Source organism: Hippopotamus amphibius, chromosome 11 (assembly GCF_030028045.1).
Source record: "Hippopotamus amphibius kiboko isolate mHipAmp2 chromosome 11, mHipAmp2.hap2, whole genome shotgun sequence".
Taxonomy (NCBI): domain Eukaryota; kingdom Metazoa; phylum Chordata; class Mammalia; order Artiodactyla; family Hippopotamidae; genus Hippopotamus; species Hippopotamus amphibius.
The window spans coordinates 67,677,380-67,703,987 of NC_080196.1; the positions used below are offsets into that span (position 1 = coordinate 67,677,380).

At 38.5% G+C, this 26,608-nt stretch overlaps 2 protein-coding genes across 5 annotated transcripts in view; both read left to right on the top strand.

Moving 5' to 3' along the window:
• DSC1 (desmocollin 1) overlaps positions 1–9,552 on the top strand; it is a 33,256-nt gene extending 23,704 nt beyond the window's left edge. Inside the window, exons 12-17 of one of the 2 annotated variants that reach the window (XM_057698095.1) lie at positions 2,911–3,126; positions 3,464–3,706; positions 5,030–5,151; positions 5,863–6,114; positions 6,865–6,910; positions 6,994–7,204. In XM_057698095.1, coding sequence (XP_057554078.1) covers positions 2,911–3,126; positions 3,464–3,706; positions 5,030–5,151; positions 5,863–6,114; positions 6,865–6,900 — 869 coding nt within the window. In that variant the 3' untranslated portion in view covers positions 6,901–6,910; positions 6,994–7,204. Of the gene's footprint in view, positions 1–2,910; positions 3,127–3,463; positions 3,707–5,029; positions 5,152–5,862; positions 6,115–6,864; positions 6,911–6,993 lie in introns of both variants that reach the window. The other variant, XM_057698094.1, reaches the window with a different exon arrangement.
• A 15,185-nt stretch (positions 9,553–24,737) lies between these two features.
• DSC2 (desmocollin 2) overlaps positions 24,738–26,608 on the top strand; it is a 36,672-nt gene continuing 34,801 nt past the window's right edge. For 2 of the 3 annotated variants that reach the window (XM_057699251.1, XM_057699254.1), the window contains exon 1: positions 24,740–25,248. In XM_057699251.1, coding sequence (XP_057555234.1) covers positions 25,180–25,248 — 69 coding nt within the window. In that variant the 5' untranslated portion in view covers positions 24,740–25,179. Of the gene's footprint in view, positions 25,249–26,608 lie in introns of all 3 variants that reach the window. The other variant, XM_057699252.1, reaches the window with a different exon arrangement.

Below are 26,608 nucleotides of genomic sequence, written 5' to 3' on the forward strand. Positions count from 1 at the left end.
TTATATTTGGCTCAAAAATTTTTTCTTGAAATACATGTTTCAGGGTTGTCATGTGGAAGAGGTAAACATTTTGTGTGTATAATCCAAAAAAAAAAAAAAACCATGAAAAAATTGGAACTGCTTCAGAGGTATATCATAGCCTGATAAGAAAGAACCTGAAAACTTTCTAATGGTTAATTAAAAAGTTCTGTACGTGGAGTGGGCTGACTCATAACGCAGTGAACTTCCACCAGTTCCTGGAAGCATTTAAATAGCAATGGGGACTCTTGCTTTTCAGAGACCCTCTGTTGACAGGTTGTAAGTTTAGATTTTAGTTAACCGAGGATGTACTTTCTAGGCCCAAGATTATAACATTCCTCACTTACCGATACTTGACATTCGCTTAATTTAAAATAAGGTTTAGAAGTAGACAAACATATACACTCAATTACCTTTTCACAGTCTTCAACTATTATCAGTAATTATTTATTTTTTGCTCAATTTCCCCAAAGTAAGGAAAAAATTTACAATCAGTCTTTCAAAGTTTTAGAAGGCATCTAGGACTTTGTTTTCAGCTGTGGCTTTAACTACTATCCATTTTAAAAATTTCAAGCTTTCCCTTTTTAACAACATGCTTGAAACAGAGACTGTGATGAGAAATAATCATTTATGTGATAAATGCTGGTTGAGTTTCTTTTGTTGTTTGTTTTTTTGCTGCACTGCGGCATATGGCATCTTAGTCTCCCCCACCAGGGATCAAACTGAAGCCCCCTGCATTGGAAGCATGGAGTCTTAATCCTATTTCTTTCTTAGATTTTTTTTTCTAATGTATTTTTAATTAATTAATTAATTAATTAATTTTGGCTGCGTTGGGTCTTCACTGCTGCATGGGGGCTTTCTCTAGTTGCAGTGAGCGGGGGCTACTCTTCATTATAGTGCACCGGCTTCTCAGTGTGGTGGCTTCTTTTGTTTTGTAGCACGGGCTCTAGGCACGTGGGCTTCAGTAGTTGTGGCACATGGGCTCAGTAACTGTGTCTCGCAGGCTCAGTTGCTCTGTGGCATGTGGGAATCTTCCTGGACCAGGGATCAAACCTATGTCCCCTGCAGTGGCAGGCAGATTCTTAACCACTGCGCCACCAGGGACTGGATTTTTTTATAGTGTGATTTGTGTTGTTCCTTAAAGGGAAATAGTTCTCTGCTTAAATTTTAAAAAGTAAAATCATAGCACACATGTTGACTCACATGTAGTATTTCTTTTAATTAAAAAAGCTTGTTTTTCCCATTACTCACTCCTTTGTTAGGTTTTGAAGTTTTTACCTGCATTCAAATTTAGTTACAAATTTACGGTAGTCCCAAAATGTCTATATGCTATTGCAGATTTTTTTTTTAATAAAATCTGTATATCTCTTTAATTTCTAGATATTGTAAAACTTGTTCAGATAGAATGTTTTTAGATAGGTATATACTGCAGTTACCTTATGTAAGTAATTAATTTAAAAGGCACTTTTAATAAATTAATTTTTTAGTTATTCAACAGAAAAAATTTCACTGAAATACACTACCTGATATGGCTTAATTGTTATTTCAACCTAAAAAGAAAAAACAGATTACATTTTCACATGATTTATGGTAGTCTTTATCATAAATTCAACATTTATGCACCAAAATTTAGACCAGCATTCAAAGCAAAAAAAGTGAGAAATTTCACCAATTACTTTTCTGTTTGTTTCAATTTTGAAAGCTTACCATTGATAGTAGTTTGTAATTTTATTACAAACTATAAAATTTGAACATGTTCTCTACAATTCATTATCTCTTAAACACCAGTAACGGGCATTATGTTAATTAAAAATATTTATTTAGACTTATGTGTGAAGCATTAGGCCAATAATAGTGGAGAGCTGGAGGTGAGTGAGAGTTCTTATTCTTAAAAACATTAATTAAATTAAGGTGGGTGTGCAACTTATTATGGTTAGTTCAATTAATTTTCTTTTACAAAGTATAAAAATAGTAAGTGCAGGGAGGGTGGGGGGGAATCGAGGGGGGGGCGTCAAGGAAGGGAGGGAATATGGGGATATGTGTATAAAAACAGTTGATTGAACCTGGTGTAGCCCCCAAAAAAAAAAAAATAAAATAATAATAATTAAAAAAAAAAAAAAATAGTAAGTGCATTATGTTCAGTGTGTTAGTATTGTTTTAAGTTAGCCATGAAATACTGGGCAGATCACTAGGCCATCCAAATGAATACAACTTAGCCCTTAGGATGAACACGTCCACAGTTCAGTGCGTGAGCCAAAGACAAACCAAGGATTCTGAGAAATTGAAGGAGACTGTGGTTTCCATAGTCCACAGAAGTCACAGCAAGTTTCATGCGGAGGTGATATTTGAATGGATTTTGAAAGGATAACAAGGTTTTCTCAGGCAAAGAGGAGGAGAAACGTTTTCCCAGCAGTGGAAATAGAATGGGCCCAAGCTGCACACAGGAAGGAGCACAACTACTGGGTTTGATGAGCAGTTCTACAAAGTTTAAACAAAGAGTACATGAGGAAAAAGGTCAGGAGAGGAAGTCAAGGAAGTGCTTGTGACCTAATGTAAAAATGTTTGTATTTTAAGCCGGAATGTATGTTCTTCCTAAAGAAAGATGTAAGAAATCAACTTTCTTCTTAACTGATAACTCTGTAGTGGTATTACTCATAATCTCATATCTTTTAGCTTTAAAAAGCACCTCAAGATATCATCTGATACAGCTACCCATCTCCAGGGAAGAGTAATGTCACTATTTTTACTTTTAGCAATGGTATTTGTGGTTCGGAAAGTGTGTGAAATTCATGTTTAGACAAGTAGTAGAAAGCAGATGTCAACTGTACATCATAGAAATTGTGGAAAATAAATTTTTAAGTGGAGAAATATCCTATTTTTTGTTTTTCTTAGATGGCAGATCTTGCACGGGGACAGTAGTAGTTCTTTTGGAAGATAAGAATCAGCCACCACAGATTGAAAAACAAGTGACAATTTGTCGGAGAAATGAGAATTTTGCTGTTCTCAAACCTGAATATCAAGGAGGTGGAGCTGATAATGGGTCACCTTTTGAATTCATTCTTGGTGATTCTGCCAGGAGACTTTGGACAATAGAGACATCAACGGATGGTATGCAGTTATGCTAAACGTTCTAAACAATGGGAACTTAAGATGGCTGGTGGTCTAGACTTTCACCTTGGTTCACTATAATAAATAAATATTAATTTTAGTAGATTATTTGATTGTTTCCAGAAAGAGGATAATACCTTGTTTTTTAAAACAATGAATAATATACTTATGTTTAGACTCTTGTTCTGAATATCTTTCAGAAAACAGTCAAATCCATTTTAATATACAGTATTTGAATAACATATTAAATATAGAATAGTATAGATAAGCACAGAGCAATATCAGTTAATTTTCCTGGCTTTTCAAGAAATCAAAATCTGTCTTTTTTTTCACATAGGTAAAACTGCTATTCTTCGTGAACGGCAAAATCTTGATTATAACGTTTATCCTGTGTCTATCGAAATAAAAGATAGACATGGCACTTCTGCATTAAACGAGCTGTTAGTGAGAGTATGTGACTGTAGAGTTCCATCTGAATGTAGAATACCTTATAAACTTCCAAGAGATGCTCCGCTATCAAATGTAATACTTGGAAAATGGGCTATTCTTGCCATGGTGTTGGGTTCTGCATTGCTGTTATGTAAGTATGATTATCTAGAATGTGTTAGCTGAAATGTCTAATATTTTAAAAAATATATGGCAGTTCTTCCCTTTAATGACATTTATAGCCTTTGATAAATGTGTCCTTTTAAAAATCTTGAGAAAACTCTATGGCTTGGGGCTCTGAGTCATAGAAGAACAAACGTATCAGTAAGAGTGGATTAAATTTAAAGTAATTTTCAGAACCATAGCCTTAGTTCTTCCAATAATTAGCTGTGAGACACTGGGTAAATCATTTCCTCTTCTTTAAGCTCTTTTTTTCCACGTGTGAAGTGACAAGTTTGGATAAAATTAATGTTAAGATTCTCTCCCATACCAAATATTATCGTCTTTCAGCCAGCCACGTTTGTGTACTGAGTGCACAGAAACAGTCAGTGAAGAGAGCAGTTCCAAAATTTACTTAGATGTTTATGCTCAATGTTATTGACGTATATTATTGAAGTGATTTAGCATACATCTTAATAAGACTCCAATGTGGGGGAAATGGTCCTATGCTGAGCCACTGAGAAAAAAGTAATGGATGCACAGAATCCTAAGATTTTGCATTCTGCAGACTGGTTTTTGGAGATGCAAAAGTGATGGAAATCATTGCTCAGACTTACCCCCTTCCTTCCTCCCTTTCTTCCTCCCTTCCTCTCTCCTATCTTTTCTTCCTTTGCTCCTTTTACCTTCCTTCCTCCCTTCTTTCATTTTTAACCATCTATTTGACTACACACAGTCTATTTGCATTTACAGGCTTTTCCCATAATCTTTACCTTGCATTCAGTGATTTGTGTTTCAGGTTAAACTGGATATTCCTCTTAGCACTTAATGTACACTTTCAAAACCAGGCACTGATTTTACATAATTGCCTTTCCTGTTTGATTTATGTCTAATATTCTTTGTTTTGTGATTCTAAGATCTTTGAGTTGTTCTATGTAGTTTTTAAATACCAATAATACTAACTTAAATTCCAATCAAATGAAGTAACTATTTCAGTGTGGAGGAAATAAGGAAAGCATTTAATTCTGGACCTGGGAAGAGAGCTATTAATAAACCGTGTTCACTTCATCTTTCTTACTTTTTGTTGGTTTGTTTCTTATTTAGCCTAATAACATAACCTCACTAAGACAGAGCTGGTCTGTATACTAATGCATTTGCTAATATTCTGTTTTAAATTTTATGACCCAAAGAGATCTCAATTTATGGAATAAATTTTTAAAAGTTATCTGAAGAAACGTTAAAACAAACCATGTGATTCAAATGATTTAATATATACCAGCATGAAAAAATGCTCTTTTACTTATATATTTTTATTTTTTAGGTATTTTGTTTACATGTATCTGTGTTACTGCTAAGAGAACAATAAAGAAATGTTTTCCAGAGGATGTAGCCCAGCAAAACTTGATTGTATCAAATACTGAAGGACCCGGAGAAGAAGTGACGGTAAGTCAGATTTCCCTTTCCTTTGCATGGTGGTTCAATGATGATGGTTGATTATTACATAAAATAGTAACAATAATAATAACCACTAATGCTTACTGAGTACTTACTATGCCAAGCAGAGCTCCAAGTACCCTGCATGTACTAATTCATTTAAACTTCTTAATTGTATTAGTTTCCTAGGGCTGCAATAACAAAGCACAGTAAATTGAATGACTTAATTGAAATTTATCGTCTTACAGTTCTGAAGGCTAGAAATTATAGATCAAAGTTTGCAGAACCATGCTCCCTCTGAATGGGCTAGGACTCTGTTCCAGTCCTCTCTCCTAGCTTCTGGTGGTTCCTTGGCTTATGACAGCATAAATCAAGTCTTCTTATGACATTCTCTGTGTATGTGTCTGTGTCCAACTTTCCCCTTTTGGATTAGGGACCCACCTTAATTGAGTATGACTTTATCTGAATTACTTAATTACTTCTAGAATGACTCTATCTTCAAATAAGATCACATTCTGAGGTTAGGACTTCAACATATGAATGTTGTAGGGGGAGGAAGATGCAATTTAACCTAAAACACCTATGATCTATGATATGGGTCCTGTTCTTAACCTGATTTTATGTATGGGGAACAGAGAGGCACAGCAGGTAAGTGATTTGCCCATGATGGGAAATAAATGAAAGAAAATTGTTAGTTTCAATTTGATTTATTCATTTTAGGAAGCAAATATCAGACTCCCCACACAGACATGCAACATTTGTGACACAAGCATGTCTGTTGGCACACTTGGTGGCCAGGGAGTCAAAACACAGCAAAGTTTTGAGATGGTCAAAGGCTACGCTTTGGATCCCAGCCAAGGAGGAGGACATCAGACCTTGGAATCAGTCAAGGGCGTAGGACAGGGAGTGACGGACACCGGCCGATACACATACAGCGAATGGCATAGCTTCACCCAACCTCAGCTTGGCGAAGTAAGTTCCAGTGTCTTCAAGTTCATAGTACATGAAAGTTAAACACTATTTATAAATCAGGATTTCCCTAAAATTTTACTCCTCTCACATCTGGAGCTCATCACCTATTTCATGTTGAATTATCATAGATATGGATGTTGGGTCCAAACCCAAAGAGAAAAATGATCTTGTAAAGTTCAATTTTTAAAATAGGGTTTACAAAACTTGATGTAGAAATGGCATATGCCGGCATTTTATACTTTAGGAAGTGTGAAAAGACTGATAGCTTCTTCCCTAAAAATTGCCAGGAAAATCACCCAGAATGAAATGTTTGTTATAGAGTACTGTGTGGATCACAAATTATAAATATTTTTAGTATGTTGAATCCTTCATGTGATTATGAAGTCCTGACTATCACCAGCAACCAGAGAGATTGTTAAGCTTTTATTTTGGGTTTTAGTTCCTTGTTGTATGTTCAGATGAGTCAATATAGATTAATATTAGCCAGTTTAACATATTGTGTTATTATCAGTATATAATAGTGTATTGAACATAAGAATCAGAGCCTATATTGGTTTCCCCCAAATGTGTGAAGAAGTTGCAGAGATACGTTGCAGTTATACAAATCTCATGTTTAAATGGGAAATTGTTGGCTAGCTAGTTGTGTGATGTGTGTGGAGCTTTCGTTTTCATCAGTGGAGCATTTATGTATTTGTTATATTTTAAGCGTGAATATAATACAGACCAATCATGTGCATTTTTTATATGTAGGAATCCATTAGAGGACACACTGTGATTAAAAATTAAACAGTAAAAGGTAAATCAAAGACATTATTTTTATGCTAATAGGTTTAGGTGTTTTTAAAAAATTATAATAAAATGTGCTCTTTTTCGATACAGAAGGTGTATCTGTGCGGACAAGACGAGGAGCGCAAATATTCTGAAGACTACGTTCGCTCCTATAACTATGAAGGAAAAGGGTCTGTGGCCGGTTCGGTTGGCTGCTGCAGTGATCGGCAGGAGGAAGAGGGGCTTGACTTTCTAGATCATCTGGAACCCAAATTTAGGACACTAGCAAAGACATGTGTGAAGAAATAAATGTGCTTTTTAATAGAGTAACATCTGCGCATGCATATGTAGGAGTTTATTGAATGTAAAATGATAGCAGTATCTGCTAAAGGGTTTGTTTATTGAAGATAAACTTCCAGTTGTGTATTGATAAGGATACTATAAATAGGAAGCTCCCTCTCATTCTCCTTGTCTGAGACAACTTCCTCCATGTTCTCTAGAAACAAATGTTTCATTGTTAATTTCCTTTTATGTGCATGTACATATTGCTCTTTCCAGGACTGTAGTAGGAGCTTTCTTGCACCTTCTATTTGAAAACTTATGTTACTTGGTATGCTCTGGAAGAGTACGTGGGGGAGCTGGGGATTGTGGCAGCTAATGAAAAATACATTTTTATTTTAGATGAAAATTAAATATTTTCTTCAAAATCTTGGGGAGAATTATGCTTTTAGACGTATTGTCTTTGGTGCCAGAGAATTGCTTCCTCTACCCGAGTGGCTCTGTGTGGAAGGATTCTTTGATGCAGACTTTGATTTGGTGGATAGGAGCTCATCTCTCACTATATTTTTGACCCTGCAGAGGTGCTCCCAGCTCGATCCTGGGATCTCTGTCCATGTGGATGCATTATCAGTTTCCTCCAGGTTCTAGAATTGTTGGAAAGACAGGGACCAGAACAAGCTCACAACAATTTGAGCTGCTGAGATTTTTTTTTAAGGATCACATGAGAGGATTTCCATGAAACAATTGCAGCCTTGATGCCCATGGTTTGACTGAAACCCACAAATCTGTCTTGTTTGCCCACCAGGATGTATTATTACTTTTTAAAAATATGAATATCTTGGCGAGGACATGCTCTCTCTAGTTTGACACAGGCCCACCATCTCCAAGCATTTGGGGAATTAGCCCAGCAGGCAATAGGCTTGCAACCCTGGTACCCAGTGCTCAGCCCTTTGGATATGCTTAAGATTGAATGACTATTCCTGCTGGAACTTAATACTCAGGCTTCGCTGGTAATCACTTTCAGAAAATGTTAAATCAGCAAAAGTGTCTGGCATATATATGCTAAAAAATTGAAATCTATTAACACGATTCTTACCAAACATTTGTTGAATGATGATGGATAAAAGAATGAAAACATGAGTTAATAAACAATTTTGAATATATTGCATTTTAATGTTATATTTTATTAATTTAGAAAGAAGGCATATATTTAAATAGTATTTTAATAGTGTTTTGTGGCAAACGCTATAGATTGTAAACATTAACTGTATATATTACAAGGAAATTTCTCATTCAGACAAAAAAATTTTTTTAAATCTATTAGCTAGTTAACCTTTGAAAAAAATGAGTATCTGAATTTCTTAAATTTTGTGATTATTCTCCTTATTCTTAGTCACAGTTTCTAAATAAAGGTGTTTCTTGATATGAAATTAGATATTAGAGCATAATAAAAAACTAATTTTAATAAGTAAGACTTTATTTTAAAAGGTGTCTGCCACGTGTGATTTTTACAGCCATTGTCAGTAAAGTAACTTTGGAGAGTAACGCAGTTTCTGAATATCTGTTATCTGATGTACATGTTATTCTGAAAATGATACCAGTTTTGAAATTTTAAAATATAATATTAAAATTTTGGAAATATATCATAATAACATGCTAAGTTATACTCTTGAACTTAGGTGCAGAATGTTTGCTGAGCAATTAAAAATCACTAGTTGAACATTAACTTACATGTTTGTTTATGTCTTCATATTTCTTAAATTTGTTTAAGTATGAAAGAGAAAATTTGTATCTAAACATAAAGTACAATTAAAGGGCAAAGGCTGATTTCTCAATCAGCAAGAGAAGGCACTCTAAAACTATGACCAGAATTATTAGAATGTGTGGGAAATTAATTTGGATTAAGCACTTTTGACTATTTTTAAATGTTTTCAAAATACCACTAAAATTTACCTCACAGGGGAACTATGATGCCTTTTGATTTATTTAGGAAATTCAAAGTCACTCTCTACTTACACTCAAAATTAAATGATAATTGCATGACTGATGAAATTTATGAAACTGCTGGACTGTTTTACAAATTTAGTTTGTTAATAGAACACGGTATGTTATAGATTATTTCATGTACCTTAATTGTCAGTTAATTAATTGTCAGTAAGTTAATCATTCTGAATTGTTTTCAAGAATTAAATTTGTAGTTAGGGAAAATGTACAATCAAAGCTTTCTTATCTTGATCAAGATCTCAAACTATTTCACATGAAAAAATGCCATGGAAACACCAAGACCGATGACAATTCATCTGTTATAAATGAGCTTTGTTAAATACTTTCTTAACTTTACTGAGCTTTTAATTCCTCCTAGGTTTATTAAAAATATTTTGTAAAACTTGATATCTATGCATATGTTTACTTTCAGAGAATGGGATATGCTATGTTGTTTGGGAAATGTTCACAATAGATGTTCTATAGTTGAGGACTTTCATTATCAGAGAGAGGAAAAGCTAACTCCATTTTTGTTGTGTGTTTGTTATAAAAGTTCTGTACTAGCTGAAAATCCTCAATTAGATTAGGGTAATGAAACAAACTGTGTATATTGCTCTATGTTTCTAATCTCTTTTATCTGCTTTTCTAATAAATCTGAAGGAACATTGCATTTGGCCAGACACTGCATTTGTCTTTCTGCGTAGTTAGTACAGCAGGAGAAAGCATTACTATGAATGGATAGACCCTTGTTTACGTTGTAGCGACCAGTAAATTCAAGAGAGCATAGTTTTAAAAAACTCTTTGACAGGATAGTGTTGCATAAAAAATAAAAACCATACTTGATGTCAAATCCTTGCCATCACCAATAAAATAATAATCACTTTTAAATATATAAGAATAATTGTGTAAGAAATGTTAAAGTGCGAAGTGTATTTATAATATGCATTTCATGCGGGTAGATCAAATTATTTTACAATCTTTACTTCTTAAAGTAAGTTTTTTGATTGTTAGGAATAAAATGCCCTTTATAAAATCAATCTATAGAGTTAGAAATTATTTAGTAACTTTAGAGAAAAAAACAATTAAAAATAAGTGCGACCATCCTCTTTATTTGGCCTGAGAATACATAAGATTTCAAATTTTTGAGAGTTCAATTGTCAGAGTGCAACAATGAATACCTGTAATTGTGGAGTGTTTTTTTGTTTGTTTTGTTTTTCATGTTTAGGGACTGTTAAATGTTATATCATGGAACTATTATTAAAAGGAAACTTCAAGGCTTCCTTTGCGATACCTAAGTTTTTACCTAGAATTCATATCAAACATTCATATAGAATTATTTTCTCCCAGGTATAGTTCAAGAAAAACTAAAAGGAACCCTCTAACCCGAAGTGGAAATGAAAGAATTTTCTTGTTTTGGCTTTGTCTCTTTTACAATATGTAGAAAACTTAGTAATTGAGTGGATGACATTGATGTAGTTCATTTACATAAAATTTAAAATCCAACTTCCCAAAGACCTTGCGTCCATAGTAGGCATTCTACGGGAGAGGTAGCTTCCTGTTTTACATCTACCATGTTTCCCATTTCTCTGCGATCCATAATGAAATTCTAAATCGGTGGGTCTTGAAGTGTGATTCCTGGACCAGGGGCATTAGCATTGCCTGGGAATGTGCCAGAAATACTAACACTTGGGTCCCTCCTCAGATCCACTAACTAAAAGACTCTTAGGGGGAGGCCCTCCAGTCATTCCCGGTGTATACATTCACCTGTGTACTAGGTCTTTGATACTCAGTGTTGTTCTCAACCCCTGGGAGCAGGTGAAGAAAGTGGATTCAGGCCCCACCCCAGACCTACTGAATCAGAATCTGCATATCAACAAGATCCCCCAGGAGACCACTCTGTACATGAAATTTGACAAGCACTGTATAGGTGATCCCTTGATTGGAACCTGCAAAAACTAATAGATGAACAACATAATTCGCTAATTAGAGTGAGTACACAGGTAGTCTCAGGGAGCAGGTAGGTCTATGGCTGCCACATGGTAGGGAAATTAGTCCCAACTCACCTGGTGACCCCAATTCAAGACCATCTCTTTTCTGTCCAGCCACACAGCAATGTCCCCACCCCACTCTGTGTTCTTCTGTACCTGGATTACCGACTCTCTGTGAACTTTGTACCTTATGGTGCTGTATATTGGAGGGTATACAATGTCACATAGGGTAACCAAATTTAGGTACATGGCATATTCACTGCCACTTTACTTAGTACATTTATTTTGCCAATCCATAATTAAGGGGAAAAAATCATATTTTGACATTATTTTTGGTCAGGTATATGCAACAAATTTACCAAATTATGTTTAAAAACCAACCTGAGTAACCTGGATAGTTTAAGCAACACACTCACAGTATCCTGAGATCATTCTGGCAAATAGGTGACTTGTACTCTTTTCTTACTGAGCCAGTTCATCATCATGTACTTTTTTAAGCTTTTGTTTTTCTGGGTGTAGCTGACTTTGAGTATTATAGGTGTGGCTAGGAAGCTGTCAGAATCAGTTGTGTTTTATTGAGTAACCATATTCTGTCACGATTATTTCTTTTTGTTTCAGACTGGGAAACCATGCAGAAAGAAAGGAAGACAAATTTTCAGAGTTATTTTAATTTTAGCATTTAAATTTAAAAGATACATTATTACTTTATAGTAAATAGATAATAAATAATATTAAAATTAAATATGTGGTATAGATGTTTTAATATTAAATATATTTAAAGTTAAATATTAAAGGGACATTTGCCACTGAGACATCCCTTGATATTTTGTGACAGTTGTGACAGAGACTGCTGATTGTCGACCAGCCATCCCCTAACCTAGCTATTTCTTAGAGATGCAGCTTGATTTCATTCAGGATGGCTATGTGCCTCACTAAGAGAGCATTATTTCCCAGACCCTTGAACTAAGTGTCATGTGTCCTAAATTCTGGTCAGAGAAGCAAGTGGATTGCTGTGTATGAAGTTTCTGAGTAGGTGTTTAAAAGAAGCTGATTCAGCTGGAAGATGATTTTAGGCTTTTTTGGTTTGTTTTTGTTTTGTTCTGTTTTTTGCTTCCCTTAATTGCATTTCATGATTTCTAGAGCACAGATGTGATGCCTGGTGCTCAAGCAGCCATTTTATGATGCTTCAGACTGGAAACCATGAGCCATTTGTTGACAAGGGTGGAGCATGAAGATAGAAAGAGCCTAAATCCCTAGTGATTTTGTGGAGCCTCCAAACCTGCTCTGGGTTTCCTGCTTGTAGACTTGTCCACTGGAGTGACTAAACCTGTCTGTTTCTGTGTGTGTGTGTGTTTGTTTTTTAAATTTATTTATTTATTTTTTTATTTAGTTGACTGAGTTGGGTCTTTGTCGCTACATGGGCTTTCTCTAGTTGCGGTGAGTAGGGGCTACTCTTCATTGCAGTCCTCGGGCTTCTCATTGTGATGGCTTCTCTTCTTGTGGAGCTTGGGCTCTAGGCATGCGGGCTTCAGTAGTTGCAGCACATGGGCTCAATATTTGTGGCTCGCGGGCTCTAGGGCGCAGGCTCAGTAGTTGTGGTGCATGGGCTTAGTTACTCAGTGGCGTGTGGGATCTTCCCAGACCAGGGCTCGAACCCATGTCCCCTGCATTGGCAGGTGGATTCTTAACCACAGCACCACCAGGGAAGTCCCTAAACCTTTCTGTGTTTAAGCAATGAAATTTTAGATTTTCTGTTAAATATAGCTAGTCTAATCTGATATAGGGAGAGAACAGAGACTGGATGGAAATAATTGTTTTACTTAAGTCATGATTCAATAAACTTAATCTGCCTTGGGAACTCATTTTCTTTTGGCCAGGATTTCAAAAATGATTGGTCTTGAAGATAATTCCTTGTTCTCTAAACAGTCTCGAGGCAAAATGAAGTATTAATTATTTAATGGAAGTCAGAAAGGTGTACCTTTTCTCCACTTGAAAATACTCTCATCTATTCTCTCTAAAGTCAGAAGCCTGATTTTGTCAGAGCCATGGCTCTAGGAGTAAGAGGATCTGGATTCTTCTATTAACCTGCTGTACAAGTCATGGAATCTCATTTACTTCAATGCCCTCAACTATAAAAAGGATTTTATCTGCTGGTTTTATCAGCCAAACTGATGTTCTTCAATGCAGGGATGATGTTTCAGTCATCACTGTGTTCTCCCTTACATCTGTGCTTGACGAGGGTTTTCATTTGTTTTGTGTGTGTCTATAGTCTATATATATTTAGCATTTAGTACTCAATTGATGCATTAAATTAAAAACTTAAATGAAAACATCTTCCCTAATTTTAAGACACCCCTTTTAAGATTTAGCATACTATTTCCACTGCTTCAATCTCTGTCCCTATAGATTGTGTGATCAAATGGATGTGTTCCCTTAAGTCTGAGGGATTCAATGTTTGGTTGCATTCTAATAGCCTGAGGCATGATCTCATTTTTGAGTTAATTAATTTATAGGTAAATAAAAGCAAGTACAATTTATTTTCCTATTAATTAATCCAACAAATTACATCGCAGTCTAAAATGTTTCTTATAGCCAACTTAACTGGACTTCAAAATGAGTAAAGGTGAGTTTAACAAACACAGGAAGTTGAGGAGGTTTCAGCAGGTAGCAAAGAAGACAGTTTTATGGTTTTGCTCTATGACAAATGGTGATTCCATATGCTGATTGACTGCTGAAATTCTGCTCTTCCACATTAGAGGCTATATAAAAAGATATTTTAAAAATGATCTCAGTGAATTGGCTAGGACTTGTATTAGGCTACTTGGTGACAGAAATTTATTTATTTATTTATTTATTTATTGAAAGTCATGTACCACCTGATCCTGCCTGTTCAGGGCAAAGTGTCTCCCATAGCCCAAGCCATAACACTGGGCATCACCCTTGACTTCTCCCCCTTCTTTGTGTCCCTCCCCCAAGATCCCAAATGGAACTACAACCAGTTCACTCTCCCTCCTAATTATCTCAAATTAAGCAATCGCTTGTAAGGAATCAATTTCTTATAAAGTGGTTTAAATAGGTAAACGTTTATTTTCACTAACGTAAAACAAGTTCAGAGTCTTGGACATATATAGAGACTTCTTAATATCATCAATGTCCCAGGAGCCTTCACTTTTTCTGCTCAACCATCCTTTGTACAATTACAAGATGGCTAATGCAACTCCAGCTATCACATCTGAGTCTGAGGCAGATGAAAAGAGGAAGGAGGAAGATTTTCCTTTTAGGGAGTGATTCCAGACGCTCTCTCCAACAACTCCTGCCTACATATCCTTGGAAGAACTTAGTCACTTGTCCATCCCTATCTGCAAGAGAGAGTGAGAAATGTGGTTTTTCATCTGAACAAAATCAAGGCACTGTAATTAAAGAAGACATTTAATAATGATAGGAGGTAATCTAAGGGCAAATATGCAGGAAAAATATTGTTTCTTATTCTTAACCAATGTTCCCTGCTCCAGGTCAGTAAGATTCTTAGCAAAATATTTATTCCTTCTATAATGATTTGCAGGGCAGGAATAGAGACTCAGACATAGAGAATGGACCTGTGGACACGGGGGTGGGGGGGAGGGTGGGACTAAATGGGAGATTAGGATTGACATATATACAGTACCATGTGCAAAGTAAATAGCTAGTGGGAACCTACTACATAGCACAGGGAGATCAGCTCGGTGCTCTGTGATGACCTAGATGGGTGGGATGGGGGTGGGGTGGGAGGAAGGTCCAAGAGGAAGCAGATATGTATATACATACAGCTGATTCACTTCGTTGTACAGCAGAAACTAACATAACATTGTAAAGCAACTATACTCCAATTAAAAAATATAGTTAATGGACTATATAATAATTTGAGTGAAGAGACATACTTTTTCACTTGCCAAATTTTATAAAATATTGCAGAGCTAGAACTTATTTTAAAAGTGACATAAATAAAACCTCAGTTTTTTTTCAGAGATTAAAACCTGATTACATCCTTAAGCTAGATGTAGCATGCAAATTCTGAGGGGGGTTGAGGGGAGAAGAGGAGAAGCTTTCACAGTTGAAAAAATTGTGAATAAATTCCTATATTAAAAACCCCAAATGCAAATTTGTGACTTTCCTTGAAAAACTGGCAGGTCTGACAACACTGAGTTGATATTCCCAAAGGCCCCCAATTGCTTGGAAGTGACAAGTGACTTCCCCAGGGTCTCTGCCAGTGCCGAGGCCCTGTGAGGCTTGCCATTTATGTCTCAGATAAGAAGGCTGTCAACTGCCAATTGACACCCATATTACTGTTTTCTGAAGGTGGAGGTAGGGAAGAAAAGCCATGTATTTGTTGTGCTCTTATCTTTGCAAAAGCAGAATAATAAAAAAAGGGCTGCTCTTTCCAACCAAACTAACTTATTTATTTTGATGACTTTCCCGCACCCTGCAAGTGTTAAAGGCTATGACTACTTACACTACGTGAATTTTCAATATAAAATGGATTATATTACCATTTGGTGCACAATATAATTCGCTTCTTTATTATGTTTATTTTTTTTTATCCCCACCACACATCTGAGTGTAAGCTCTGAGAGGGCAGGGATCTTTGTGCCTGGAACAGTGCCTGAAACATGGAGGGAACTCAATAAATGTTTGTTGAAGACATTTTTTGAGCACCTACTATGTGCAAGCATTACAGGATACTTTCACAAATGTTATCTCATTGAAAATATTAATAACATACTTCCAAGTTTAGGGGTTAATTGTTCCATTTACCAATAAGAAAACTGAGGCTGGGTGAGGTTAGCTGACTTAAACAAGATCAGGCTGCTAGGTTTTCGTAGAGCAAGGATTTAAATCCAAGGCTGACCAGTGGTTATGCCCTGAACATTTCTGACTTGGCCTTCTCAGGTCCATAATACAATGGAAAAGTGTTTTTAGCTTATAAATCCTAAAAGGAAAAATACTTCCTATGAACTTGTATTAAACATCTTACATACTCACATCCTTCTACAATGTAAATTCAATCTTCAGGTGGTACATTTCCTTGGGAAGGTAGAAGACACACAGAGTCTTCCTCACCTTAGAGCCATCTTCTCCACAGCAGCATCAATGGGTTAAAGAGATGGATGGCTTTCATTTGGAGTCACCCTATCTATATTCTGAAAATGATCAAGTTTGCATCTTCAGATTGGATGTCTCTCTTGAATTTCACACCCATATCGCTTACTAATTATTCCAGCCTGACGGCGCACAGAAATCTCAAACCCAGTACCATCAAAAAGCAAATTATTTAACTCCTGCACAAAATAGCATTTTCCTGTTGTTCCTACCTTTGCTACTAATAATACCATCCACTCTTTGTCCAAACATAAATCAAACCCAGAATTCTGCAATTATCTGAGCATATAAAGAATGGAAGTTTAATGCACTCTAGAGGAGACAGATTTATAAATAGAATAATTACAACAGTTTGGTCAGATAACAAATTACAGAGGCACATATGAAAGCCGGTCCATACACAGAAGACTCAAAGTTCTTTGCCTCCATGGGCAAGTAGGGAAGGCTCCCTGAGCAAACTGGAAGAAGACATCCTAGGTGGGATGGAAGTAAGGATTCCCAAGCCAAGCAAAGCCAAAAGCAACCAACCAAAAGCAAAATGAAACAAGCAAAAAACAAGATCCACTAAAATTCCAAAAAACACAATTTGAAAACCATGCTTAGGGAGGTTGGATTGGAGAGTCTGTAGATCTGGAAGACCAGTATAGGTGGCCCAGATGAGAGCTGGGGGATTAAGCACAACAAAGCACTTGGAGTCTGATGGGATGTGAAAGTTAGAGGATGTCTAGGATGACTTCTCAGTTTTTTTTCTTGAGCAAGTGGGAGGATCATGAAACTATTAACCACAACGAGGAGAGAAGCAAAACAGTTTTGCTATGGAAAGATAATGGCTTCAGTTTGGGATATTTTGAACTTGAGATATTTATGGGAGTTCCAAAAAGATACTTCCGGTTTCAAATTTGGAAAGAAAGAACACACATGATGCTCTCCACTCCCTCCTCCCACTACTTATTACTTAATACCCATGTAATCCGTCCCGAAATACTGGAAGTCCATCTAGAGCAGGGATCACTCTTTATTTAGTTTTCTATCTAAGTAACTAGTGGTATAAATACATTTTTCCACATGAATATTCAAAGTGTCTTTTCTTTCCTCTGCTCAACAAGGACTAGCTAGGCACCTCCCTCACGCCTCCTTCCTTCTCTCCCTCCCAATCCCCCACTCTATTGGATGAAATAAAGTGAATGTGAAAAAAGATGTGAATTATATCTGGATAAATTTGTTATTAAAAAAGAAAGAAAAAAATGAAAAAAAAAGGAGAGCTCAGAGAATGAGGAGGTGGTTTATATTATTTATGTTGAGGAAAGAAAGTGAGAAGTAGAAAAGAGGTACATTTAAATTTTCAGGAAACAGTGGCAAACTGTATAAAGGGCACTCAGAATGTTAGCCTTGGGAAGAAAACATTTTAAAGACAGTTGCCAGGTATTAAGAATAGCCCCTGAAAAGGCTAGTGTTGGGGAGGAGGAAATTTCCCCTCTACCCTCTTGAGTTTTTGTGCCGGACTAATACTAAAATTGACACAAGACAGATTCACAGGAGAAAAAGAAACGTATTTTAATTTGTATGCATAAAAGTGTCATAGAAATGGACCTAAGAAGTGGCCAAAGCAGGCAGCTTTTATACTTTTTAGGCAAAGAAACAAGAAATTGGTGAGGAAGTGAAGGACAAAGGAACTTAGGTTTTGGGTGCTTACTTAGTAAAGAATCTAAACAGAATTTGGACGTGGAGTAGTAAATTAAAGAAGTAAAAAGGCTTGTTTACACAGGATTCTCAGCCCAAATTCCCTGTCTCTGGCGATAAGGTGTCCTTCTACCTCCAGATGCAGGAGAGCACCTTTCATAGGATAGATTTATTTCCTGCTTTCAGAGAGACAGAAAGGAGGGTTAGAGTATCTCTCTTACAATGGCCATTTCTTAAATAACTTTAACTCAAAATAATCACTATGCCAGGGTGGCATATTTGGGGATGCCTCGAGGCCCAACACTAGAAAAGGTTTGAAGTACCTGAACAGGTCTTTTTTTATTTGTTTGTTTTTGTTTTTTTAGTGACTGTGCCTCCTAGAAAGTCCACTCTGCTGGGACTGGACCTGGGGTGGGGGCAGGCTAAGAACACTAACGTGGTTGCTGACCAGGTGAATGTTTGGGGAATGGTTTGATTTGTTTTTCTTTTCAGTTTTATTGAGGTATAACTGACAAAGCTGGTATGCATAACGTATACAAAGTGATGATTTAATATCTGCATACTGTACGACAGGATGATTAGAGTCAAGTTAATTAACACATCTGTCAACTCATGTACTTAAATTTTGTGTGTGTGTATAGTGAGAACACGTAAAGTCTTCTCTCAGCAAATTTTAAGTGCACAATACAGTATTATTAACTATCGCCATGCTGTACATTGCATCCTCAGAGCTTATTCATCTTATATCTGAAGGCTTACACCCTTTGACCAGATTTCTCTATTTCCCTACCTCCCAGAACCCCTGGTAACCACATGTTAATCTTCATCAAGATATCTATACATATCTATAGTTCTATCTACTATCTATCTATCTATCTATCTATCTATCATCTATCTATCTATCTATCTATCTATCTATCTATCTATCTATCTATCTATCTCTGTATCTATCCATATTTTTTAGCTGGCTTCCCCAAAATGGAATAGATGAAAACGTTTACCACAGTTAAATAAATTAATCTCTGCTATTACTTTCTTTGGAGTGAGTCACATAGAATTGTCTTTATGAAATGCAATTACATTTCCATACTTGCAATTACAAATCAGTGTTGTAATTAGGAATTCGTTTTGTTTATATACACTTCAGGAAGATAGAGATGGATTAAATTGAGGACATAGGAGAGAAGGAGCAGAATTGCTAGATAAATGTTCTCAGTAGGTGGGAGGAGATGGGAAAGAATGCCCAAGGGTACACGCTGGCCTTAGCCACGAACAGAGGCAGTTCTTCCACAGTATAGAAGAAAAGGCTGTGTATAATATATATACGGCACAGATGCAGGCAGGTGGGTAGGTGTGGGGAAGCTTGTAGTTCTTGACAATTTCTATTTCCCCTGTGAAATAGAAAGCTAAATCAGTAATGGAAACTAAGGATACAGGAGGGTGTTTGGGAGGCTTGAGCAGAAATAAGGAGACATGAACATTTTGCCAAGGAGAGAAGGGAAGTGAATGGACTAGGCAAACAGAGTAAGACTGCTGGGCAGTATTACCACCTACTTAAGATACCTATCATGACCTTAGAGTGAAACTCCTGAACTTGGATATGAGTTTAGCCACATTCAACTGAGTGTGTAGCAGTTGGGAGGGTGGAGAGTTAGATTTAATCAGGGAGTCACTTTGACAAGGGAGCATCAGCTTCCTAATTTTTGTCAGTCCAACAGATGTAAAGGATATTTTACGATTTTAATATGCACTTTTCTCTGGTTTCTTAAAATATACTTTGTAGGCTTTGAGATTCCTCTATTGTAAAATGCCTGGTCATACACTTTGCCCATTATTTTCTGTTGTGATTCCTGTCATGCGTAGGAATTCTTTGCACATTCTAGATATATTCCCTTGCCTGTTTTAGTCATAACTAGTGTGTTCTCCCAACCTATCGTCTACTAACTGTATTCACAGTGTCCTTCATTGAATAGAAAGCCAGAATTTTAATGTAATCAAATGTATCTTTTTAAAATTTCTTTATGGTATATGCTTTTTGGGTGTTATTTCAAAAATCTTTCTCTACCTATGGGTCATATAGGTGTTCTGTACTGTCTTCCATTAATTTATGTCTTTGTCACCACAGGAAGTTTATCTCATCTGGAGGCAACTTTGTACATGGTGCTAAGTACGGAATCAGTTGTTTTTGTCTAATAATGAATCAGCTTTCCTAATGACACTACTAAATAATTTCTTCCTTTTTTAGTGGTGTGTGCTGTCCACACTTTTGTCATATATTAAGTTTCTATTTCTGCACTAGTCTCTTTTTGAATTTTAAGTTAAAACTCTTTAGCCTATTTGTCTGTTCTTGTGCAAACACCGTACTAGAAATTCTTGGTAGGCCCAGCTCACATTTTAACAAATATACTAATACATGTCCATTATGTTTGAGATCAGATTAGGAACTCCCACCCTGCTAAATTTGACTCAAGACATCATTTTAATAGGCCAATAAACATTAACATTAGAAAAACAAACAATTACTTACCAAAAACCTCCCAGGAGTCATTCATTTAGGATTCATGATGGTTAGTGCTGGAGATACAGGGAGAACCAAAAAAGTTCAACTGCAGTCATGGAAATGTACAGTCTTTGATGAAAAACAAATACTACGCAAATAATTACTCAAATTTAACTCTGTAATTGTGACAAGTGCTCTAAAGAAGAGGCAACTGTTTAATGAGGAAGATTTGACCTGGTCGAAGAGGATTTGACCTGGTGGGAGAGAAAATAAAAGTTGCTATTTATAGGATGGGCAGGAGCTAGCCAGGCCAGAGACAGAAGAAAGTTCCAGGTAGAGGCAAGAGTGTATACGAAGCACCTACGGTAAAATGAGCCTCCTGAGTACAGCGATCTGAAAAAACGCAGATGTATTTGTGTGTGGCAATGTTTAGATGTCAGATCAAGCAGAGGAAGCCAGGTGACGAGAACGCATAGACAGAGCATGAGGGGAAGAAGAAAACAGGAGACATGACTATCTAAGGAGCCAAAAGCAAATATGTTCTAGGTGAAGTGATCTACAAAATGGTGAGTTTCCTATCCCGAGGTCCGCTTCAGAAGAAGGTAACAGTTCACAATCCAGGAGCAGATTTAACAAGTGATTCTTATGTTGGTGATTTTTCATCCTTATAGAATGCTGTGTATATTTCATTTTGCACTTAACTTGAGATTAGTCTTTTCTTTTACAAAAGAGTCAGCATGAGGTGAATCACGGGTGGAGAGTACTTGTTCTATCCAATTACACTTCCGTAGGCGTTTCCCTCGAGCACAGGCCCTTTCTGTTTTGTTCACCACAGCATTCCCAGTGCTGAGAGCGTGACGGAGACATAGTAGATACATGCCTGAGACATAGTAGATACTGAATAAATACTTGTCAAATTAGTTAGCAAAGCAAATAACTGAAAATTCTGTGGTTTTATGGAAATATTTGTTCATAGCTCTCCAGGGTGCCCCATGTCAATGGCATCTATTAAAGGCAAGAGCAGACATGATTCTGTTCAACACGACTGCCTCAGAATTCACTCACTGGCTTGTTTTTATTGAGGGTCTATTAAGTGAAAGTACTGTAATAAGAATTGACTTATTGTTTATTTCATACTCTATCCCTTATTTACTTCAAAAATATATCTTGAAAGGTAACAGAAGTTGAATTTGATTAATACACTCTTTTATTGAGGTCAATTTTGAAACGAACTTCAAAGAACTATGAACAGCATTGAAAAATAAATATTTTATTTATTGGACAATGCGGCATTTAAAAAACTTTTCTCCTATCATAAAAGAGTTCTGATGGTCCTTGCCCTAAGAAGCTTACAGTGTAAAGAGGAGAAATAGAAAGAGTGAACAGAATTTCTATTCAATATGTTAACTGCAGTACTAGGACGGCATGCCAAGAGGGCTATGGGAATACACAGTAGACATTCAATAAATGTTTGTTCAATGTTGAAATAAAAATGATCCAAAATTTCACCAAGTACAAAACTAGCACAAGCTGTGGCATCTCATCTTAGTGTTGCATAGTTAATCCTTTTGAATCAGGCAAGATGTGGGGGTCACGTCAAGCAGAAGGAGGCTGAGGGACTTGGGAGTGGTGAGTGAATTAACACTGGGGTTCAGCCCTAGAGCAGGACCTGAGGATAGGTACTAGAAGAACAGGAACTAGGGAACTGTCATAGGACTGAGGTGGGGTGGGCGATGAGTGGGTTGTAAAGGAAAGGTAGCAGTGGGCGGAAGCTCCCATGAGAGCTCCATATTAAGCAACCCTTACAGAGCTCTTAGAATATGTTAGGTTTTATTCTGCATCGTTTAATCTTGTAACAACTCTGAGAGGTAAATAGTTTTATTGTGCTCATTTCATTATGGTTATCTGTTGTTTTTCTCACCACTTTCACCTGTAAAATAACTAGACAATGTCCTTCAACCTCATTTTCCCCCCTTAGGTCTGTATTCCTTTGCTTTAGGGTTCCATTCTGTCATTTGCCATGCCAAGACAGATACAGCCTAAAGATCACATGTCCACATGGACCCTTCTCCCCAGGCTTCAGCAGAGGAATCAGGCAGCTCAAAGAGAGCTGTCCGTGTGTACATATCAGTAAGTGGTATTTTTCATTGCCACTAACATGCTCAGTTTCTGGTTTCTGAAATTAGAAAATTGTAAAGCTAGGTTGCAGAGATGTGCCCCAAGGGCCTGAGATTGCTGTTTGTTCAGTTTTTGAAGGGTAACTCTGGTTCTTTCTATTTGGAAAGGAACACCTATTTCTAGCCAACCTCTCAAAAATAAGCCATAAGGAGTATAAGTAGTTTAATTTGAGATGTGGAAGGTGCCATAGACAGCATCCTGTATTACTTTAATTATCTTACTTAACAAACAGGAGTGCTGAGGGCTAAGGTTACATGAGCAGCCCAAGAAACAAAGGAACTTGGTCCTGACTTTTGGTCCAGTACAGCCTTTAGTACAGCAGAATGGAAAACCAGTTTGAGTCAGCAAAAGCATCTTCACAGCCAAAAGACATTCTTAAAAAATTCTTCTTCCCATATTTCTTTGTCTCTTCAAATTTATACCTGTTGTTGCAAGATTGTATTACAGAAGAAACTATTTCAGAAGCCGAACAGTCTAATCTAAATCTATTAAATTAACTGGGCCCCTTGTTTAGAGTTTATATTTCATTTCTTTGTTTAAAATAATTCATGATGAAACAAACAAATCACCATCTTCGTAGCCTCAATAAGTTACCTAGTGTGAAAGATCAAAATATCTAAGGTGAATTCTTTTCAAATTGCTCTTCTCCCCTTTTCTGGAATGTGGAAAAACATGAACCACCCTTAGGCATTAAAAGTTGAGGGGCGGGCAAGAGTTTGGAAATGTCCTATTGTCAAGGACTATGATGACAGCCTGAGTAGATGTCTCAAACCTGAAACTGGCTTGCTTCTCTTCCTCCGGAAAGCTTCCTGCTAGAGATCATGGTATCATCATTAACAGGATGAGGTATGTTTATGAAATCATTGCTGGAAAAACATGAGGGTTAAAAAATATGGAAACAGAAGGACATCCACCATAGTCTCACGCTGATGACCCAGGCTTATCTTACACACAGCGGTTCAATGATAAATTTCGTAAATATGGAGACAACAGAACAGCTCATGATGTGTCATTCAGTAATAAAATAGAGCATGGTACTAATACACAGAATGTATGGTACTAATACACAGAATGTAAGGCAGGTACTGTTTGATGATACTTTGAATTTAAGTATATGGTCAATATTATAATAATTTTGGCTCTGTGTATAATGTTATTAGGACTGTACATGTTTTCAAGAGCTGAAATGTGTCATGGCTGACTTTTCAAACAGGTTTCTCCACACATCCCTGCATAGACAAACCAAATGAAATGGACAGACAAGTTTCTCTTTTGTGGTCAGATTTCCCTGGTTTAAGCCAGTAATTGAAAAGAGGTGCAGGGGATGAGTCAGAATGCCCCGTCATTGCTTTCTGAAGAGTGGCAAGCATACCTTTTATATTCTAATCTCCTAGGTTAAGTGCTCCTATAATTCACCTAGTTTAAATATACTTCAAACCAAAACATACATTTTACCCTATTCTTTTTCTTTTCTTACCACAAACTCTGGTTTTGGTGGTGGGAAAGGAAAAAAGAAATCTCAGACGTCCAGGAGTCCAATTTAGGAGATAAGTTATAAGACCGTCAGTGGTTGGCTTTAACTGGAGACAAAGGAGGGTCTTGGAGAAAATCAGAAGGCCACATTTAAGCAATGTCTAGGACCTCGAGAGATGTATTTTCCGTACTAACTCACCCTTGATGCCTGGATTCCCTTACTTTAATTAATTAATCAATTAATTAATTATTGTAATTTCCTTGTATCATTGCTATACTGGCCATGACATTTCTTTAAAACAAAGCAAAACAACAACAACAAAATCAACAACCACCCCCCAAACTAGACCCCAGGAAAGGTGTGCCACAGATGAAAACTCTGTCCGAACTGCACTTGGATGCCTGCAGTAAATTAACTCCAGCAAAGAGGGTATGAAATAGTCTCCCTGAGGTCAGCCCCCTAATAGGTGGGCCTTAGGCAAATGTGACACAAAACGCGACCTCTTCAGCTCCCAGGCGGCCTCTGCGGGTCTGAAACTGACAGCCGCGCACGGGGCGGAGTCGGGGCCGGGAGCGCGCCCGGGTCCGCGCCCCCTCCTGCGGCCCGGCGCGCTCGGCCAGTGAGTCTTTGTACGGTCAGGGTGTCTGCTGGGCCGGGCCAGCTGTTAATCCTCCAGGCGGATACCGGGGCGGGGTGGGGGGGAGAGGTGGGGCATATAGGTGGCGTCCGTCGGTGAGAAACACCTAGCACAGGTAAAAGGGTGGCGGCGAGAGGGAGTTTCCACCTGTTAACGTTCTTCCAGAAATGAAGACTTAAGAAAATACCAAGGAGGGGCCGATCGGTGACTCTCGGACGCGCCTGGAGCCCCACCCTCGGTCAGGGGAAAAGCCCCTGGGGTGAGAGGCAGGAGCTTCAGAAAAACCGAGAAGAAAAGCTGCTCCCTTCGCGCGCCACGTCCTCTGCCTCGCACTCCTGCGCGGCCGGCCCAGCCTGCGCCCGGGCCGAGGTCTTATCGCCGCCGTGCCCTCCCAACCCGGCCTCCGGGTGCCTCGGCCGGTGACCTGCCTCCGAGTCCTCCCATGGCGGCAGCCCAACCCACAGGCTCCCCGAGCGGAGCCCTCTGCCGGCAATTCCTGCTGGTCCTCGCGGTGAGTGGCTGCCGGGACCCCGGTCCCGAGAGGGCGCACGGACCGATGGGGGAGGGCCGGGAAGCTTTGGAAGCAGGGGTCGGTGAGGGTGGCGGGCCATGCGGGAGTTCTTGGGCCTGGGGCTGGCTTAAAAAGTGCAGTCGGCTGGGGTAGGGAAGGGCAGGCAGAGGAGGGCCACCTGGGAGCCGCGATCCCGCAGGGGAGAAGGGTGTCTCCGGTAGATGTAATCAGGGCAGGCAGAGGAGCGGCTGCAAACGCCCATCCAAAACCGTGGCCTCTGGGTACGGGCCGGCCAGCGTCGCGCGCCCGCGCTGCTCCTCCGCGCCTCGTGCGCCTCCCGGGGCCGGGACGGTCCAGTCGGCCTCAGTGCCCGGTTCCGGCCCCGGACTAGGCGAGCCGCTGGGCGGACGCGACCGAAAGCGCAGGTCGTTGGGTGAAAGGGGACTAGGCGCCTTTTGGAGGGACTGATTTTAGTGTGTGAGTGAAGAGGGAAGGGAAGAGCGGGGGCGGGGGCAGTCTCCACCCTTAGCGCCTAAAGAGCGTAGGTGGGCGGGCCCTAGGTGGTCCTTTTTACGGTTGCCATTGTTTGTCGGCACGTGAAGTTTCCTTCCCCTTAAACTTTGGAAAAATAGTGTTCCCTATTTCTCGCCTCGGAGACATCTGATTCTACCCCACCCCCCCCGCCCCCCAGCTCTAGTTTCTTTCCCACTTTAAAGAACACAATAGCAACGACGCCAAAGCTGCGAGCGAAAAAGCTGGGAGCGAAAAAGGGGGTGGCCTTGTTTGGAAGCCCCCCCCCCCCGCCACCCGTGCCCCTTTCTGGCAGAAAAGACTGGGATCCCTTTGGGGGCCGCAAGGCACAGGAATCCAGTGAGGGGGAGCAGCCCCTGGGAGAGTGTAGGATCCCAGGTTCCTCAGACTGGGCTTCTTGGGTCCCCTGAAAGGAGAAAAGTAACGTAGACCAAGTGCGAGAGGGCTAAGCCGGTAGTGTCCTTTCACGCTGGTCCTGAAGGACTCTGGGTCGAACCTGGAGAACAGACAGCGGGAGGGTTCCTTCTGGGAGTGATGGAACTGGCGACGTGAAATATCCGTGTAATTTCCCTTACTCTACCGCTTTCATTTTACAACCAATTCCTGCAATTTTTAATTAATGAAATTGCAGTTATTACTGTTTTAGAATGTCCTTCCCAAGGAACTCCATGAACTTGAAACCCTTAACTTAATTCCCGGGGCACACCAACAACATACAAAGGGCCGGGTGCACAGTAATTAAAAGTTCACAGTTGAGGAAATCAATAATGAAATACATAACGGTCGTAAAATAGGTCCTTGATGACAAAAGGAACGTCTTTTGGTTAGA